General features: G+C 49.5%; 1 protein-coding gene across 1 annotated transcript; it reads right to left on the bottom strand.

The window, feature by feature from the left end:
• Window positions 1–11294: 11294 nt before the first annotated feature.
• Window positions 11295–15957, bottom strand: MLNR (motilin receptor). The gene is made up of 2 exons (XM_077314820.1): window positions 15189–15957; window positions 11295–11608 (listed from the first exon to the last, which is right to left on the bottom strand). Exons 1-2 carry the CDS (start codon window positions 15955–15957, stop codon window positions 11295–11297), a joined length of 1083 nt encoding a protein of 360 aa, XP_077170935.1.
• Between the last annotated feature and the right edge of the window lie 295 nt (window positions 15958–16252).

The following is a 16252-nucleotide window of genomic DNA, read 5'->3' as shown; positions in this document are numbered from 1 at the left end:
GCCAGCAATTGCTGGCAGGGGCTCCTGGGAATTGTAGTCCATGGACATCTGGAGGGCCGCAGTTTGACTACCCCTGATCTGGTGTGTGCCTGGGGTCTTTTCGTGCATATATAATGCGCTTTCAGGGCACTTTGGAAGTATGTTGCACAGGAAAAACCCAGCTGCAAAAGCACATTGGAAGTGCCTCATTGGTTGCACATGGCTCCAGTCCCACTGCGGGGCAGGCGGATCAAGAACCGCAACGCAACCGAGGATTCCCCAGGGAGTCGAAGGGGAAGAAGCAAAGGAAATCGAAAGGCTGATGAATACATTCTTCCAACTTCGGAGTATTCTCTGTGTGATTTATTGCCCTGTCGTGAATAATCGAAATGGGGTCCCGGGTAATAAACCCGTTTTCCAGCAGCTTCCTCAGTGGTTACTCCTCAGTATATGGTTCATCATGATAATGGTCAACCTCAAAGTATCACTTAGGCTCAACTAGTGGGGTCCCTTCATATGAGCCCCCATATGACTCATATGAACAGACCCCTCAACATTTGAGCAGTTGCCTCGGGGATACTGTGAGAAAGACCATTATTGTGAAGGAAGAATGGTAATAGCTAGATATGGAGGGGGGAATTGTATTCATTGTAGTTCAGCAGGGGAAAAGGCTGCATATGAAGTTGGGGAGATCCCCCACACTGGAGGTCTTCAAGCAGTGGCTGGACAGATCCTTATTCTGGATGCTTTATGCTGATCCCGCATTGAGCAGGGGGTTGGACTAGTTGGCCTGTATGACCCTTTCCACATCTATGATTCTATGAAAATCTCCAGGTATCTCCCAACCCCGAACTTGCAATCCTACCCTCAAGCAATGTATCAGGATTCGGGTTACAAAAGCCTGAAACAGGGCAGAAATCTGACATGTTCAAGCAGAAATAACTGGATCATACAGAGAAGGCTTAGACCGAAATAATACAGTATGCAACACTTTTGGTTGGACTGGATCTTTATTCCGCAAGGTATTCAGATTTGCCATAACGATATCACTCGATAAACATTTAACAAATTTTAAAATATCTATTAATGACCTACCTGTTGTGTCTGTAGCTTGAGGCCTAAGGCAGGATTGTAAGTCTGCATTGCAATTAGCCAATGCACAGCTAGATCCTGTGTGCTGACCTATAGCTTGCACTGGCAGGAAGATCCTTTTGTCTGCATGTATGTAAGTTGGAGTTTTCGGGAGGGGGGGATTTTTTGTTCAGTTCTTTTTGTACCATGCAAGGCTCACAATAAAGAGCTCAAACCACTAACAGTGTCCATGTCCACCGCTGATCCCACGGATTTAACACCCAATACGGATTTGGGAAACCCTTCCAGGGCCATCAAAAACACCCCAGGGTTTCACAAAACCCTGGTTGAGAAAGCCTGCCTTAATCTTGTAGGTGTGCTGTGACCTGGATAGCCCAGCCTAGACACAGACAAAATTTGTGTCTCCGGGGAGTGGCGGGATATAAATCGAAATAATAATAATAATAATAATAATAATAATAATAATAATAATAATAATAATAATAAGAAGAAGAAGAAGAAGAAGAAGAAGAAGAAGAAGAAGAAGAAGTTTGGAAACTGGGCAGGGTCAGCCTTGGTTAATATGTGGATGGGATTCCTCCAAGGAAATGGTGAGTTGCTATGAAGAGGCAACAGATTTCCTGCATCCTGCAGAGCAGGGGTAGTCAACCTGTAGTCCTCCAGATGTTCATGGACTACAATTCCCATGAGCCAGGTTGACTACCCCTGCTGTAGAGGATTGGACTAGATGACCCTGGCGGTCCCTTCCAATTCTATGTTTCTATGAATGGCAAACAACATTTGCTGTTTTCTTGCCTTGATGACCTTATGGGGTCACCATACGTTGGCTGTGATTTAATGACTAAAAAGAAAATAAGCTTCATTATGGTGGCTGTAGTAGAAAGGTGAACATAATGGCTGGGATCCAACCAGTTTTTGCTTTTTTCATTCATTCTTTCATTTTCTTACATCTCAAATAGTACGTGTGCCTTTGGGTCCGGTGTTCCTCTTACAGCAGCCTTTCTCACCGTTTGAACCATTGAGAAACCCCTGAAACATTGTTCAGGCTTTGAGAAACCCCAGAAGTGGCAGAATATGGTTGGGAAGCATAGTTGTGTCCATGCCCACCTGGGGCCCCTCCCCTTCCCACCCCCTCCAGGCCCATCATTGGCCACTTTGGGAGAGGGGTGGGTAGGTCAACATGACCATATATGGTCATATCACCCGATAAAATGTTATACATTTAAAAAATATATTTAAAAATTAAGTCCCACCCATTCAAGAAACGCTTCCAGGGCCATCAGGAAACCCCAGGGTTTCATGAAACCCTGGTTGAGAAAGTCTGTCTTCCAGTTTTTGAGTAATCTAGGGGGATCCCTCCTCCCCTTTTTCCCCACTAGCAGAAATGCTGGTTGGATTCAGCACACGGTATTCCAGAGAAACCGGATTGCTTTCACTTGCTGTGGGAATCCCTTCATTTTGCGTGACGCTAACATTTTATCTTAAAACTAGGCAGCCGTAAAGCCAAATCTGCTTCTTATCTGACATCCTCGGTCTTCCCTGCAGTCAAATGGTCAAAGACAATATTCAGGAAGAACGAAACGATATCTTTGGGATAGGAGGTGACAGATATTGTCCAGTGAGATGATAAATGGCTGGTGGATTTCCATATCTTTGCAAAAAAAAAAACCCTGTTTGTGTTGACCAGTCAGAGATAGCCATCCAGATGGCAGACATATATCTGCTAAATAAAACTCTCTTTCGAGAGGCATGTTTGATGTCATATGAAGCAACGTGTTAAAATGTACACAGTGAAACCTGGAGCGGTGAAATGATGTGCTTTCAGGAAAAAAGGTACATGACAGGCAGAGTTATCTGTATTTAGTAGAATTGTTTGTCTTTCTTAAACCCAATAGTACACCTGCTGGTATTGGGTACTGAGGACGTATACATGCTTAATTTGTATTCAGACATCACATTTAATTGTGAAAGAAAAAGGTCCACAGACCCAGCTTGTATCGGGCTTACCTGTACATCTTTTCCCCCACTTCTTTCCCATATTTTGAAGCATGGTTAACACTAGCTCTAGTCTAGCTGCTCATGAGATACATAATGAACTGGGCTTTAGTTCCTCACCCATTGATCAGGATCCTATCTATCCAAGATTAAAATCCAGGGCCATTTCGCACGGCTTCAAAATAGCACAATGGTTGCTAATTGAAAACGCTACTAATTTGCCTTAACGCACGACGTCGCAGACAATCTGCAACACTCCTGAAACCAATCAGCAAAAAGCGCTTCGTTGTAGCGCTTTTAGGGGAATCCAGAAAAGTGGATTCACCCTCCGGATAGCGATACACTCCTGCAACCAATCTGCAACACTAGCGCTAAAGACCTGTGCGTTACCATTGTTGCGGGTTCTTCAAAGTCCCTCCTCCTGAGCCTGTCCTCCAAACTTCCGGCGAAGCGATCACCATTTTTTTTTCTCCGAGCGAGCGGGGATAAACGCACCAGCGAACCTCTTTCTGTTTAGAGGCTTCCCTGGCTTCAGTCCTTCACCTTTAGTCACTAAGCACAAACCACATAAAAGCCCGTTTGCTGAAATAAAGTCCCTTTATTTTTTACACATTAATTCAGCCGAAAATCGGGCCCGTGAGAGGGGGGGGGGGATTTTTTTTTTATCACTCGAGGCAGCGTGCCAACGATCATACAATCAAACGACAGCTCACATTAGGCAGCTGGATGGGTCTCTCCGTTGCAACGAATCTACCTAGATTCGTTGCTATGGGTCTGTTTTTTTTTTTTTTAAAAACCTTTCTTAAAGGGAAAGGGGCTGTTTGGGAGCATGCTAACGGCTGCCCATTGGCTGCTTGACGGCCAGGGGCGGGACGAGCTTGGCAATAGCGCTTCCTTTCTAGCGATTTCTGCCGAGACCGGAAGCCTGTGGGAAACGCTAAAAAACGCAACTGATTCCACTACAAAGGCAGGTATGCATAACGACGAATTCCACTATTTTAAATGGCGATTTTTCATTCCGCAAACAATTTGCAACAAAGATCCCCGTGCGTAAAGGCCCCCAGTGTATATTCTACATGACTTATATGCAAATAAACACATGAACATAAGAAGAGCATTGCTGGATCAGACCATTAGTGCTCTCAGAGCATGCAGAGATGCTCTGAGAGCCAGTGTAGTGGTTAGGAATGCGGACTAGTAATCTGCCATGCCAGGTTCGATTCCCACACTCCCCCACTTCGATTCCCGCACTCCCCCACATGCAGCCAGTTGGGTGACCTTGGGTTCGCCATGGCGCTGATAAAACTGTTCTAACCGGGCAGTGATATCAGGGCTCTCTCAGCCTCACCCACCTCACAGGATGTCTGTTGTGGGGAGAGGAAAGCCGCTTTGAGCCTCCTTCAGGTAGAGAAAAGTGGCATATAAGAACCAACTCTTCTTCTTCTAGTTCATCTAGTCCAGCATGCTGTCACACACAGCATACGTTCCTGTAGGCCAGCATTTTCAACTCTTTTACCATTCAGAAACTTTTGAAACATTCTTCAAGCTTTGAGAAACCCAAGAAGTGGTGCAGTCATGCAGAATATGATTGGGAAGCAGAGCTGTGGACACATCCACACGGGGCCCCTCCTCACCCCCTTGCATTTAAGTAGTGATGCAAAGGATTACCACTTCACACCTCTGGCTGTACTTGTGGAATCCCAGCAGCAGCCTTGTCATAGATCTCCTGAAAGGGACACTTTTTGGGCCAGGTGATCAGAAGGAGGAGGAGAAGGAGGAGGAGGAGGAGTTAGTTCTTATGTGCTGCTTTTTTCTACCCAAAGGAATCTCAAAGCAACTTACATTTGCCTTCCCTGTCCTCTCCCCACAACAGACACCCTGTGAGGGAGGTGAGGCTGAGAGAGCCCTGATATTACTGCTTGGTCAGAACAGCTTTATCAGAGCCGTGGCGAGCCCAAGGTCACCCAGGTGGCTGCATGTGGGGAACCAAGGAATCAAACCCAGGTCGCCAAATCAGAAATCCGCACTCCTAACCACTACACCAAACTGGCTCTCTTAATATTCCTGCTTGAGAAACAGAATAAAGTTCAACATTCTTGTGATTTGTATCTTGCCCATTTTATTTTCCAGGGAAAGGCTTGTCCCCTGCCCAAGACCTTTTCTGCAGGTCATAGGTGAGTTCAGATTTCACTGCTTCTTTCTGCAACAGGTGAGGGGGTTTCTGGCTGACCTGAAGTTAGTACAACTGTCAAAGGAGCTTCAGGCTAGAATCTACAAGGATGCTCTGTCCAGATGACCCTCTTCCATTTTACAAAAAAGGAGCAAATCTGCTAGCACAGGATCAGCACAATAAGAGCAGACCTGCTATTTAGCATTTTAAATTAATTTAATTTTGCTCATGAGTCTGTTAGCTATTGCTCCTGTTTTTACTGGCATTCCAACAGAGATCCATTTCACACGTAAAACTAGAGCTTCCTCTATATCAGGGGTAGTCAACCTGTGGTCCTCCAGATGTTCATGGACTACAATTCCCATGAGCCCCTGCCAGCAAATGCCCTGGCTACTTGTCAACATGGCTTCGGATGTGGATTAGGCAAATTTGTAGAGAACAGGTCCCTGGTTAGCCACGGTGTTTCTGTGAATACCCATTCCTGGGTCAGCCAACTGGGGGAATCTTTTGGCCTCCCTCAGTTCTGTCTCAACATCCGGAAGAAGTTCCTGACAGAGTGGTTTCTCAGTGGCTTCCTTGGGAGGTGGTGGGTTCTCCATGGTGGATAGCCATCTGACAGAGAGGCTGATTCTGTGAAGGCTCAACGGGGTGGCAGGTTACAGTAGATGAGTGATATGGATGTGAGTGTCCTGCATAGTGCAGGGGGTTGGCCTAGATGACCCAGGAGGTCCCCTCCAACTCTATGATTCCCTGGACTGGGCATCTGAAATGCCCTTGTGAGAAATATGATTTACTTGCAACCCACCTTTCTCACTGAGATGCAACACAATCTTAAAAAAAAAAGTCAGTCAGGCATCATCAGACAACCAATAAGTAGTGGGAAGTGTATTTAAAAGGTTGCAGACCTTTTAAATATAGAAAGTGGATTAAAAAAGGTGCAGACAATGCAGCAATTGCATGGTGATAAATAAATATGTCCCCCGAAGAGTGTTACACACTCAACCGGTTCCAACAGGCTGGTGGTCCCTGACCCATGAAAGGTGCACCTGGCCTTGACCAGGGCCCGGGCTTTCTTGGTCTTGGCCCCTACCTGGTGGAATGAGCTCCCAGAAGAGACATGGGCCCTGCCAGAACTTATCCAGTTCTGCAAGGCCTGCAACATGGAATGCTTCCATCAGGAATTTGGTTGAGGCTGGGCTAATAGCAACATCTAAGACCCCTCCCCCCCAGCACTCTCCCTTGTAATATCTATACCCTGGTAAGTGGGAGAGGCTGTTAGTAGGATGCAAAGGGGATTCTATTGTCATTTTATGATGTTCTAACTCAGGGGTAGTCAACCTGTGGTCCTCCAGATGTTAATGGACTGCAATTCCCACGAGCCCCTGCTAGCGTTTGCTGGCAGAGGCTCGTGGGAATTGTAGTCCATGCACATCTGGAGGACCACAGGTTGACGACCCCTGTTCTAACTGATTATTCTATGGTATTTTAACATGAGGGACATTGCCCTGAGATGGCTGGGCCGAGAGGGGCAGTCCTATAAATCAATAATAATTATAAATAAATGTCCTGCTGCAATAGGTAGATGGGACAGATAAATAAATAGGATGCTGCCATCTGGTCCAGCCGGCCTGTCCTTGCATTCTTAAAATAACCCCTCTTCCTAACATGTGTTTTTTTTCCTTTTAAAATGTTAAAAGAAGCATTGAACTATCAGATTTCACCCCCCCCCATCCCCCCAAATATTCCAGAGATAAATTCAGTAATGTCCTGGTTCAGATTTGCTTTGGGACTGAATGAGGAATTAAAGGATGAAGTTCCAAATATTTGTTTTATTTAATTCTTTTGTATCCTGCCTTTCTCCCTAATAGGACCCTAAGCAGCTTACATCGTCCTCTTCCATTTTCCCTTCACCACAATCCCTGTGAGGTGGGTTAGGATGCGACAGTGTGACTGGGCCAAGGTCACCCAGTGAGCTTCCGTGGCGTGAGAGCGGATTCGAACTCGGGTCTCTCCGATGCAAGATTCCTAACCACCACAGCAACACTAGCCAGCATGAGGTGCCGAGCAGAACAATGGTAAGCATTCTTTCACCCTTTCGCACCCGTGACTTCAATGGGCTGAGATGCGTGTCACCCTGTAAGACGGCAGGACAGAACCTGAGAGGAAAATGCACACTTCCGATATTTTTACAATGATTTATTTGCAACAAAATAACAAACTTTTCACACTATTAATCATTTTTCTTTGTTCTTGTTTACTTTTTTGCTTACAAGAAAACGTTGTTTCAAAGGGGGAGGCCATATCGGCTGTCTGGATGAGGGGGTAAATGGGAAAGTTTTGCTTTGCTTCATCCATATGCCGTTCATAAAGTTCTCCACTTAGGGATGCCAGCCTCCAGATGGGACCTGGGGGTTTCCCCTGGAGTTACGTCTCCTCTCCAGACTACAGAGATCAGTTCCCTTGGAGAAAATGGAGACTTTGGAGGCTTGATCCAATAGCACTGAGGTCCGTGTCCTCCCCAGGCTCCTCCCTCAAATCTCCCAACTTGGAGATGGCAACTCTACTCTCCGCCCCCCAATCCTTTGCCGAGGACCTGACAACCCTATCTCCACCGAGATATCTTAACTTCCCTCATTTGTTTGTTATCCAGTCCTCCTTATTAAAACACTTTTCGATCATATAAAAACCTCAAGTCCAGTAGCACCATAGAAACCAACTATATGGGGTATAAGCTTTCAAGAGTCAAAACTCAGCAAAGGTTGAAGGGAGCTTTGACTTCCAAGAGCTCATACTAGGGATGCCAGCCTCCTGGTGGGACCTGGAGAATCCCCTGGAATTATAGCCCACCTCCAGACTAAAGAGATGAGTTCCCCTGGAGAAACTTTGGAGGGGGGACTCCATAGCATTATACTCCTCTGAGGTCCCTCCCTGCCCCAAATCCTGTCCCCTCCTGGCTCTATCCTTGAAGTCTCCAGGTATTCCCCAACCCAGAGCTGGCAACCCTTGCTCACACCTTGAAGATTGCACTGGGCTCTAAGGGACTATTGGCCTCTGTTGGTACATTCTGTCCATACGTTTGGCTGAGGCCAGGCTGACAGAAGATCTCACCCCTCCTCTGGCGTCTCCTATCAGTACCAACAACCCTAGGGACCTGGCAGACTGAGGAGGGAACGGGAATGGGGGGGCTTTTGTGATGGTTGTTAAGGGTCTGGGGTTTGCGGGGGGTTTATGTATTTTGTGGTATGTTTTATCTCTTGCTAGCCACCGTGAGACGGCATGCTGGGAACGGCAGCCTACAAGTATAACTAATAACATAAATACATACTGGGTTGAATTGCAATGTTATTCCTTCTATATTCACTTTCTAAGAATGCTTCAGAACTGGGTTTTTTTTTTTTTATTAAAAAACCCTCCCAAGCACTAAAGGGTTACATGTATAATTGTCTGAGGAAAGCCCTTTGGACTAAAAAGGGTTTTCCTCCAAGAATTACGGATGTGCTCGTGTAGGAAATGCCACCATTACGTCATTCCGCAGCCCCGGTGACCCAATGGGGGTTGTAAGGTTGGACTGTTCAGCTGCACGCCAGCCAGTGCCGCCCTTCCCCTCCGTGCCCCTGGCCATCTCGGCCTTCCATGATCACCAAAGCGGCTGGAGCATGCAGCCCTACACCCCCCTTTGGGTCGCTGAGGCCGCCGTCACCGCTGTGCAGCAGTGATGGCAGCAGCCTCGGTGCCCCAAGGCAGGAGTGGACAACCTGTGGTCCTCCAGATGTCCATGGACTACAATTCCCATGAGCCCCTGCCAGCATTTGCAATTCATGGGAATTGCAGTCCATGGACATCTGGAGGACCACAGGTTGACCACCCCTGCCCCAAGGGGTATCTCGCACCTTCAGGAAGGTTGAAAACCACTGGCCTAAATGGACTCGGCCACAAGCCGGGAAACTGGCCACCACCACCCAGAGGACTTGTTGGGTAGGCCGTGGATGTAAAAATCAAAAGAGTGGGGAGTTGGCTGTGCCATGGTGTGGGGTGGGGGGTCCAGGCTGTCTTCTTGGCTCCTGCCCTTCTTTCCAAGCCCACATGAAGCAAAGTCACCATAGTAGTAGTAAATAAGTAAAGTAGTGGTAGGGGGAGGTGATGAAAGAAGGGTGTGGGTGGTTCCAGGGGGGGTGACCAGGGGCATGACCAGTTGACATCACTTCCAAGGGTCTTCAAAGCCTGAAATTTTTTTTCAAGGGCTCCTCCACAGGCAAAAAAGTTGAAAAAGGCTGGTCTGTGGAGACTCTCGGCAGCTCGGTGTATTCTCCCCTAAGAAAAGTCATATTAGAAATGGCCAGCTGTACATAGCTAAGGTCGCCTGGTCCCCCCCCCCCTACCAACCGGCAGGGGATGGAGTAAGTAGTTGCCAGATTCAGGCTGGGAAATTCATGGAAATTTGGGGGTGGAGTCTGAGGAGGACAGGGACTTCAGTGGAGTCCAGTGCCTTAGAGCAGGGGAAGTCAACCTGTGGTCCTCCAGATGTCCATGGCCTACAATTCCCATGAGCCCCTGCCAGCATTTGCTGGCAGGGGCTCATGGGAATTGTAGGCCATGGACATCTGGAGGACCACAGGTTGACTACCCATGCCTTAGAGCCCACCCTCCCAAGCATCCATTTTCTGCAAGAGATATGCGCTCTGTATTCTGGAGAGGAACTGTAATTCCATGGCTTCCCTAGGTCCCACCGGTTGTCTGGCATCCTTATACATAGCCGTCTCAGAGATGAGCTTAGGCCGTTCCACTGGATAGCAACATCCAGGCCCAGTAGCACCTTTAAGACCTTAAAACTTGGTCTTGAAGGTGCTCCTGGATTTGGTTCTGCTGCTGTAGACCAGCACGGCTACGCCCTTGATACTGGCTTCGTTGAGCCTGTTGCTGAATTATTTGCAGACCCCCTGCTTCTGGCTCAGGGTTGCCTACCCAGCAGGGCCGGTTCCTTGCTGGGATCTCTTGAGTATCACCCTTTGACACCCAGTAACTTGATTGGACTTTTAGCCATCCTTTGCAATGGGATTGCCTTGTACAGGTGGGTTTCAACAGAGTTTTCCCCAGTTGATACTAGACCCTCGATACCAACGTGGGCAGCGTAGATAAAGTAGATGGCCTGCTCACTGTACTCTTTTGGAATGAGTCTGCAATCTCTGGAAAACATCTGTGTGGACTTGACTTCTTTCCCCTCCTACTGGAGCACCTGAAAACCCACAGAATCTGTTCCCCCTTTCTGTTCTCAGTTAAGAGCAATACATTGGGGCTCACATTTAATTAGTATTGTTACAAATCTAGGCATTTGCCCTAACATTTGTGTTTGCCTTTATCCTGCTATGACAGGGGTAGTCAAACTGCGGCCCTGCAGATGTCCACGGACTACAATTCCCACGAGCCCATGGGAATTGTAGTCCATGGACACCTGGAGGGCCGCAGTTTGACTACCCCTGTTTATGTGGTGACACCACTGAGAAGCACGAATGGTTCAGAAGAAAACAAATCTCCTCAATCACAGACCTTGATTCGAGACTGGTGAACTCCCTCTCTTGAAAAAGTGGAAGGCTCAACAATCACTAGGGAGCCTCTTTTGGCGCAGAGTGGTAAGGCAGCAGACATGCAGACTGAAAGCTCTGCCCATGAGGCTGGGAGTTCGATCCCAGCAGCCGGCTCAAGGTTGACTCAGCCTTCCATCCTTCTGAGGTCGGTAAAATGAGTACCCAGCTTGCTGCTGGGGGTAAACGGTAATGACTGGGGAAGGCACTGGCAAACCACCCCGTATTGAGTCTGCCATGAAAACGCTGGAGGGCGTCACCCCAAGGGTCAGACATGACTCGGTGCTTGCACAGGGGATACCTTTACCTTTACCTTTAAACAATAACTGCCCTTCATTTGATAAGCCCCCTCACAGCCTCCTCGGTTGATGTGTTCTCAGCCTATGCGAACTATGATGCTGCCTAACTTTTAACCACAAGCCACTTAAAAGGGTGTTAGTGAAAGCCCTTGGCGGGGGGTGGGGGGTGGGAGAAAAGGCTCACAAATAAGCTTCGTTCCCCTTTTTGAGGCTGTTGGTGGTCTCGGTGTAGGCAACCGTCTCTCTGATAACCGTAGAAGCCCTTTCTCCAGCCCTGCTGGTCCTCAGTAGCTTATAGGCGGCTGCCCTGTACCTCTTGGAGATGAGGTTGTACAGTATCGGGTTGATAGAAGCACTCAGGTAGAAAAGCTGCAGGGCGAAAATATTGAAATACTGGGAGAAGTGCATCATCCGGGTGTCCCGCGAATTGACGTAGATGATCCTGCCGATGTGGAAGGGGAGCCAGCAGATGACAAAAGCCAGGACCAGCACAACTGCAAGGGGGGAAAGGAAGGGGAAGCAGGAAAGAAAATTACTTGATTGATATTTGAGCCCAATAGCACTTTTAAGACCAACAAAGGTAAAGGTAATAGTAAAGATATCCCTTGTACAGGCACTGAGTCATGTCTGACCCTTGGGGTGACGCCCTCTAGAGTTTTCATGGCCGACTCAATACGGGGTGGTTTGCCAGTGCCTTCCCCAGTCATGACCGTTTACCCCCCAGCAAGCTGGGTACTCATTTTACCGACCTCGGAAGGATGGAAGGCTGAGTTGACCTTGAACCGGCTGCTGGGACTGAACTCCCAGCCTCATGGGCAGAGCTTTCAGACTGCATGTCTGCTGCCTTACCACCCTGTGCCACAAGAGGCTCAGACCAACAAAGATAAGTGGCTAAATCTGGTGCTTTCCATAAGGATAGATTCAAGTGGGTAGCCGTGCTGGCCTAAAGCAGGCTCTGATTTTGTTGTGCAACTTCAGAGCAGCACGGCTACCTATTTGAGTCTATCCCTGATTGATATTTGTCATGGGAGAGTTGGCACTGGCCATTGTGGGGCTCTTGAGGGGTACTGGTTGCATCCTGGGAATCCGTTCCACTAACTAGCACTTGGAAGGGTGACCTCTAAGGCAGTGGTCCCCAACCCCCAGTTAGGGGACCAGTACTGGACAGTCAGTACCGGGCTGCGGCTCCTCCTCTTCCTCCTCCCCGGCTGCTGCCTCGGGGGCTGCCCTGCCACTCTGCTGCCGGATCACCTTTGGTGCTCTCCAGCGGCTGCCATGGCTGGGGCTCCCCCTCGGCGTGGCACTGCGCAGCTGCTGCTGGCAGTGCCCCCCAGTGGGTGGCAGGAAGTCAGGGGCACCAGCGGGAAAGCAAGTGGAGCAGGGGCTCAGGCGGCAGTGACGTACCTCGGGAAAAGACTACCCCCCCCCCCGGGCCTCAGTAAAATTGTCAAGTGTTGACCGGTCCCCAGTGATAAAAAGGTTGGGGACCACTGCTCTAAGGAATCCCAGGGTCGTGATGGGGCAACAGGCAATGGCAAACTACGGCCCAACATCTCTTGCCTGGCAGCCGGACCACCTTAGGATCTCCTGGCTACATTATACACATGGAAGGCCAGTCTATCCATGCAGCATATGTGGCATGTGCTACGGGCTATGGGCTCCCAGGGGCCCCTCATAGTGCCCCCCAGATGAGGGCCATAACCTTTCTTCTCCCCCCTTTCCCTCTTTAAGGATACTCTCGCCCCTTTCCACTGTGGGGGGCCTCTTTCTCCCCAGTCTGCCTGTTCCCACTGCAATTGTACTCTGCTTGGGCCCCACAGATCCTTAAACTGGCTGTGGTGCTGCAGGTCACTCCTGCACACCTGCCGTACGATAAATAAATCGTTTTCATACCTGCTCAGGAAACGTCTTTGCACCACGTCCCTCCCAGGATACACAGTGCTCAAGGGAAAGTCCAACGGGCCTTCCCATGGCTGTTTTTGCTGGTGAAAGTGGTGTGTGTGTGTGTGGGGGGGACCTAAAACCCCCTTGTCCCCCCCCCATCCATGCTTCATTTGGAGCCCCACAAAACTATAGAGAGGTTTTTGAAGATTAATGAGTGACTGACAGTGTGAAGGTGTGACTGACAGCTGGGTCGGGCACCTGCACCCCAGCTGGTGTCACACATGACACGTATTCTATTTTACCCCTCAACCCTGAGCCAGCTGCTGAGATCAAGCTCCCAGCCTCATGGTCAGAGCTTCAGGCAGCATGTCTGCTGCCTTACCACCCTGTGCCACAAGAGGCTCAGACCAACAAAGATAAGTGGCTAAACGTGGTGCTTTCCAATAATGTACATTCCAATGTAGGAGAAAAGAAGGACCCAGCTTCTGAAGAATGAAAGACGAAATAAAACTAAGCAAAGTTTGCCACACCTGAGCAAGTCAACAATGGGACTTTTGGGAGGCTAGTTTGGTGTAGTGGTTAGGAGTACGGACTTCTAATCTGGCCTGCCGGGTTTGAGTCTGCGCTCCCCCACATGCAACCAGCTGGGTGACCTTGGGCTCCCCACGGCCCTGATAAAGCTGTTCTGACCGAGAAGGAATATCAGGGCTCTCTCAGCCTCACCCACCCCACAGGGTGTCTGTTGTGGGGAGAGGAAAGGGAAGGTGATTGTAAGCCACTTTGAGATTGCTTTGGATAGAGAAAAGCAGCATATAAGAACCAACTCTTCTTCTTTTTTTTATTCATGGGGTCATCATCAGTTGGGAGCAAATGGATGGCCCTCAACACAACCCAAAGCTCCACAGGTGGGACACGGCAGGTGAATTAGTTACATTCTTTGCTCTACGTTGACTTGTAAATGGTGACATAATCTTGATTTAGCTCAGTTTGGATGCTTTGCTGCGATTCAAATGGACGATGTCACCTTACACTCTGCTCTTCTATATTTCCGTATGTTGTGTCAGAAATGGTTTGGTTACCTCTGGCTTTATTATTTGTGCATCTGGTCTCATCTGGTTTGACCCTAACGTCCAGCTGTGACTCCAGCTGTGGCACAAAGTGCCACGTGAATATCTTTGCAATTCTGCACCTCCTAACTCCTACAAGCAAACATTCTACAAGTGACCACACAACCAGAGAGTAAAGTGTACCTCTCCTGGGATGTGGAAGGAAAGAATATTACTTTAATTTCATGGGTCTTTTCCTTCTCTCCTCTCTCCCGGCAAACACCTGCCGCTTCCTTGACATATTCCTTATGCAGCGAAGGGCAAACAGACAGCCGGCACATTCGTTTCGAATGCAAATTATATAACAACACCCAAGTCGGTCCTTTAATTCCAGTTCTAACAGACTGCCCCCCGTGCTCTGAGGAAACAGCACCTCAAACTGATTTTGTCTGACATCCATGGAGATCTTACAAGCAAGACTGCCCAGTTTGCCTGGCAAACTAGCAGAATACGAAAGAACTGGGCTAGTGCTACAAAACGTTTTCTCCCTTTTCTCTGCACAACTTTGGTGGACTTTTAAAAATTGGGAGATTCTGTGAAGTAATTTTTTGAAAGCTCTCCCAAATCTATCTATCTATCTATCTATCTATCTATCTATCTATCTATCTATCTATCTATCTATCTATCTATCTATCTATCTATCTATCTATCTATCTATCTATCTATCGATCGATCGATCGATCGATCGATCGATCGATCGATCGATCGATCGATCCATCCATCCATCCATCCATCCATCCATCCATCCACCCACCCACCCACCCACCCACCCATCCACCCACCCACCCACCCACCCACCCATCCACCCATCCACCCATCCATCCATCCATCCATCCATCCATCCATCCATCCATCCATCCATCCATCCATCCATCCATCCATCCATCCATCTATCTACCGCCCTCCCCAGGGGCTCAGGGTGGTTTACATACTAACATAAAGACTTTAAATTCTGATGTCAAGGATTGACCTGATTTTAATCCTTGGTCTAAATTTCTTTGGTTTCTGTACCTCTTAGTCAGTGACCGCAAATAAAGGATGGGTGGACTGAAGACTGAAGACCTCCTGCCACAGGTTTACTCACCCAGCATGCGCACGGTCTGCTGGTGGCTCCGATACGATGCTCCCCCCAGGTGCGCCTTCTTGCCGTGCAGCAGCTCCCTGATAATGAAGCTGTAGAGGATATAGAGGCAGAGGACGGGCAGCACAAAGTAGCAGGTGGTGATCCAGAGCATGGTGCTCAGCAGTCCTGACTGGCGCGCGTGCGCGGTGGGGCCGCACTCCCGGCTGAAGCTGGCATTGCCCTCCTGCCGGACGCCCACCAGGAAGAGAAAAGGCGTGGCGGAGAGCAGCGCCACCAGCCAGAGCGCCACCAGCAGCCCCTTGACGCGGCGCCGGGTCACCAGCACCTTGGCTCGCAGCGGGAAGCAGATGGCGAGGTAGCGCTCGGCCGTGAGCGCCGTCAGGTGCAGAACGGAGCAGTAGGCGCACGCCTCGCTCGACCAGTGCCACACGCTGCACACCGCCGAGCCCAGCACCCACGGCCGCGAGCGCCACAGGCGGTACAAGTCGAGAGGCAGCCCCAGCAGCAGGAGCAGCAGGTCGGAGGCGGCCAGGCTGCCGAGGTAGAGGCTGGTGGTATTGCGGAGCTCACGGCAGCGGCCCATCACCAGCACGGTCAGGATGTTGCCCGCCACGCCGAGCACCAGCAGCGCCAGGCACACGACGGTCACGGGGATCAGGATGCGCAGGGGCAGCAACGGGCAGAGGTACTTGTTGCACGCAGGAAGCTCTGGCTGTCCTCCCCCCTGTTCCTGGCACACCGCCGGGCTGCTGGCATTGCTGCAGTTCATGCTGCAGGTGGCCCAGCGGCCAGCCCCCGGCGCGGTGGTCACAGGACCCCCGGAGCCATCGCAAGCCGGATGAAAGGTAGGCTCGCTCCCCAGGAGTCGGTGCTCCGTTCCGGCTTTCCTGCGGCACCTGCGGTCCCTCACAGCATCCTCGGTTGGTGTGTTCTCAGCCTCTGTGGACTCCTGGATGCTGCGTATCTTTTAACCACAAGCCACTCCCCGGGTGGGGAAATGAAGTGTCCACACTCCGACACTTGATGGATAGAGCCTCACAGCCCCTAGACGGCGACTCCTCCAG

The sequence above is a fragment of the Paroedura picta genome, chromosome 1 (assembly GCF_049243985.1).
Source record: "Paroedura picta isolate Pp20150507F chromosome 1, Ppicta_v3.0, whole genome shotgun sequence".
Classification (NCBI taxonomy): Eukaryota; Metazoa; Chordata; class Lepidosauria; order Squamata; family Gekkonidae; genus Paroedura; species Paroedura picta.
The sequence above is the reverse complement of the archived record's forward strand: the minus strand, read 5'-3'. Positions and strand labels throughout refer to the sequence as shown.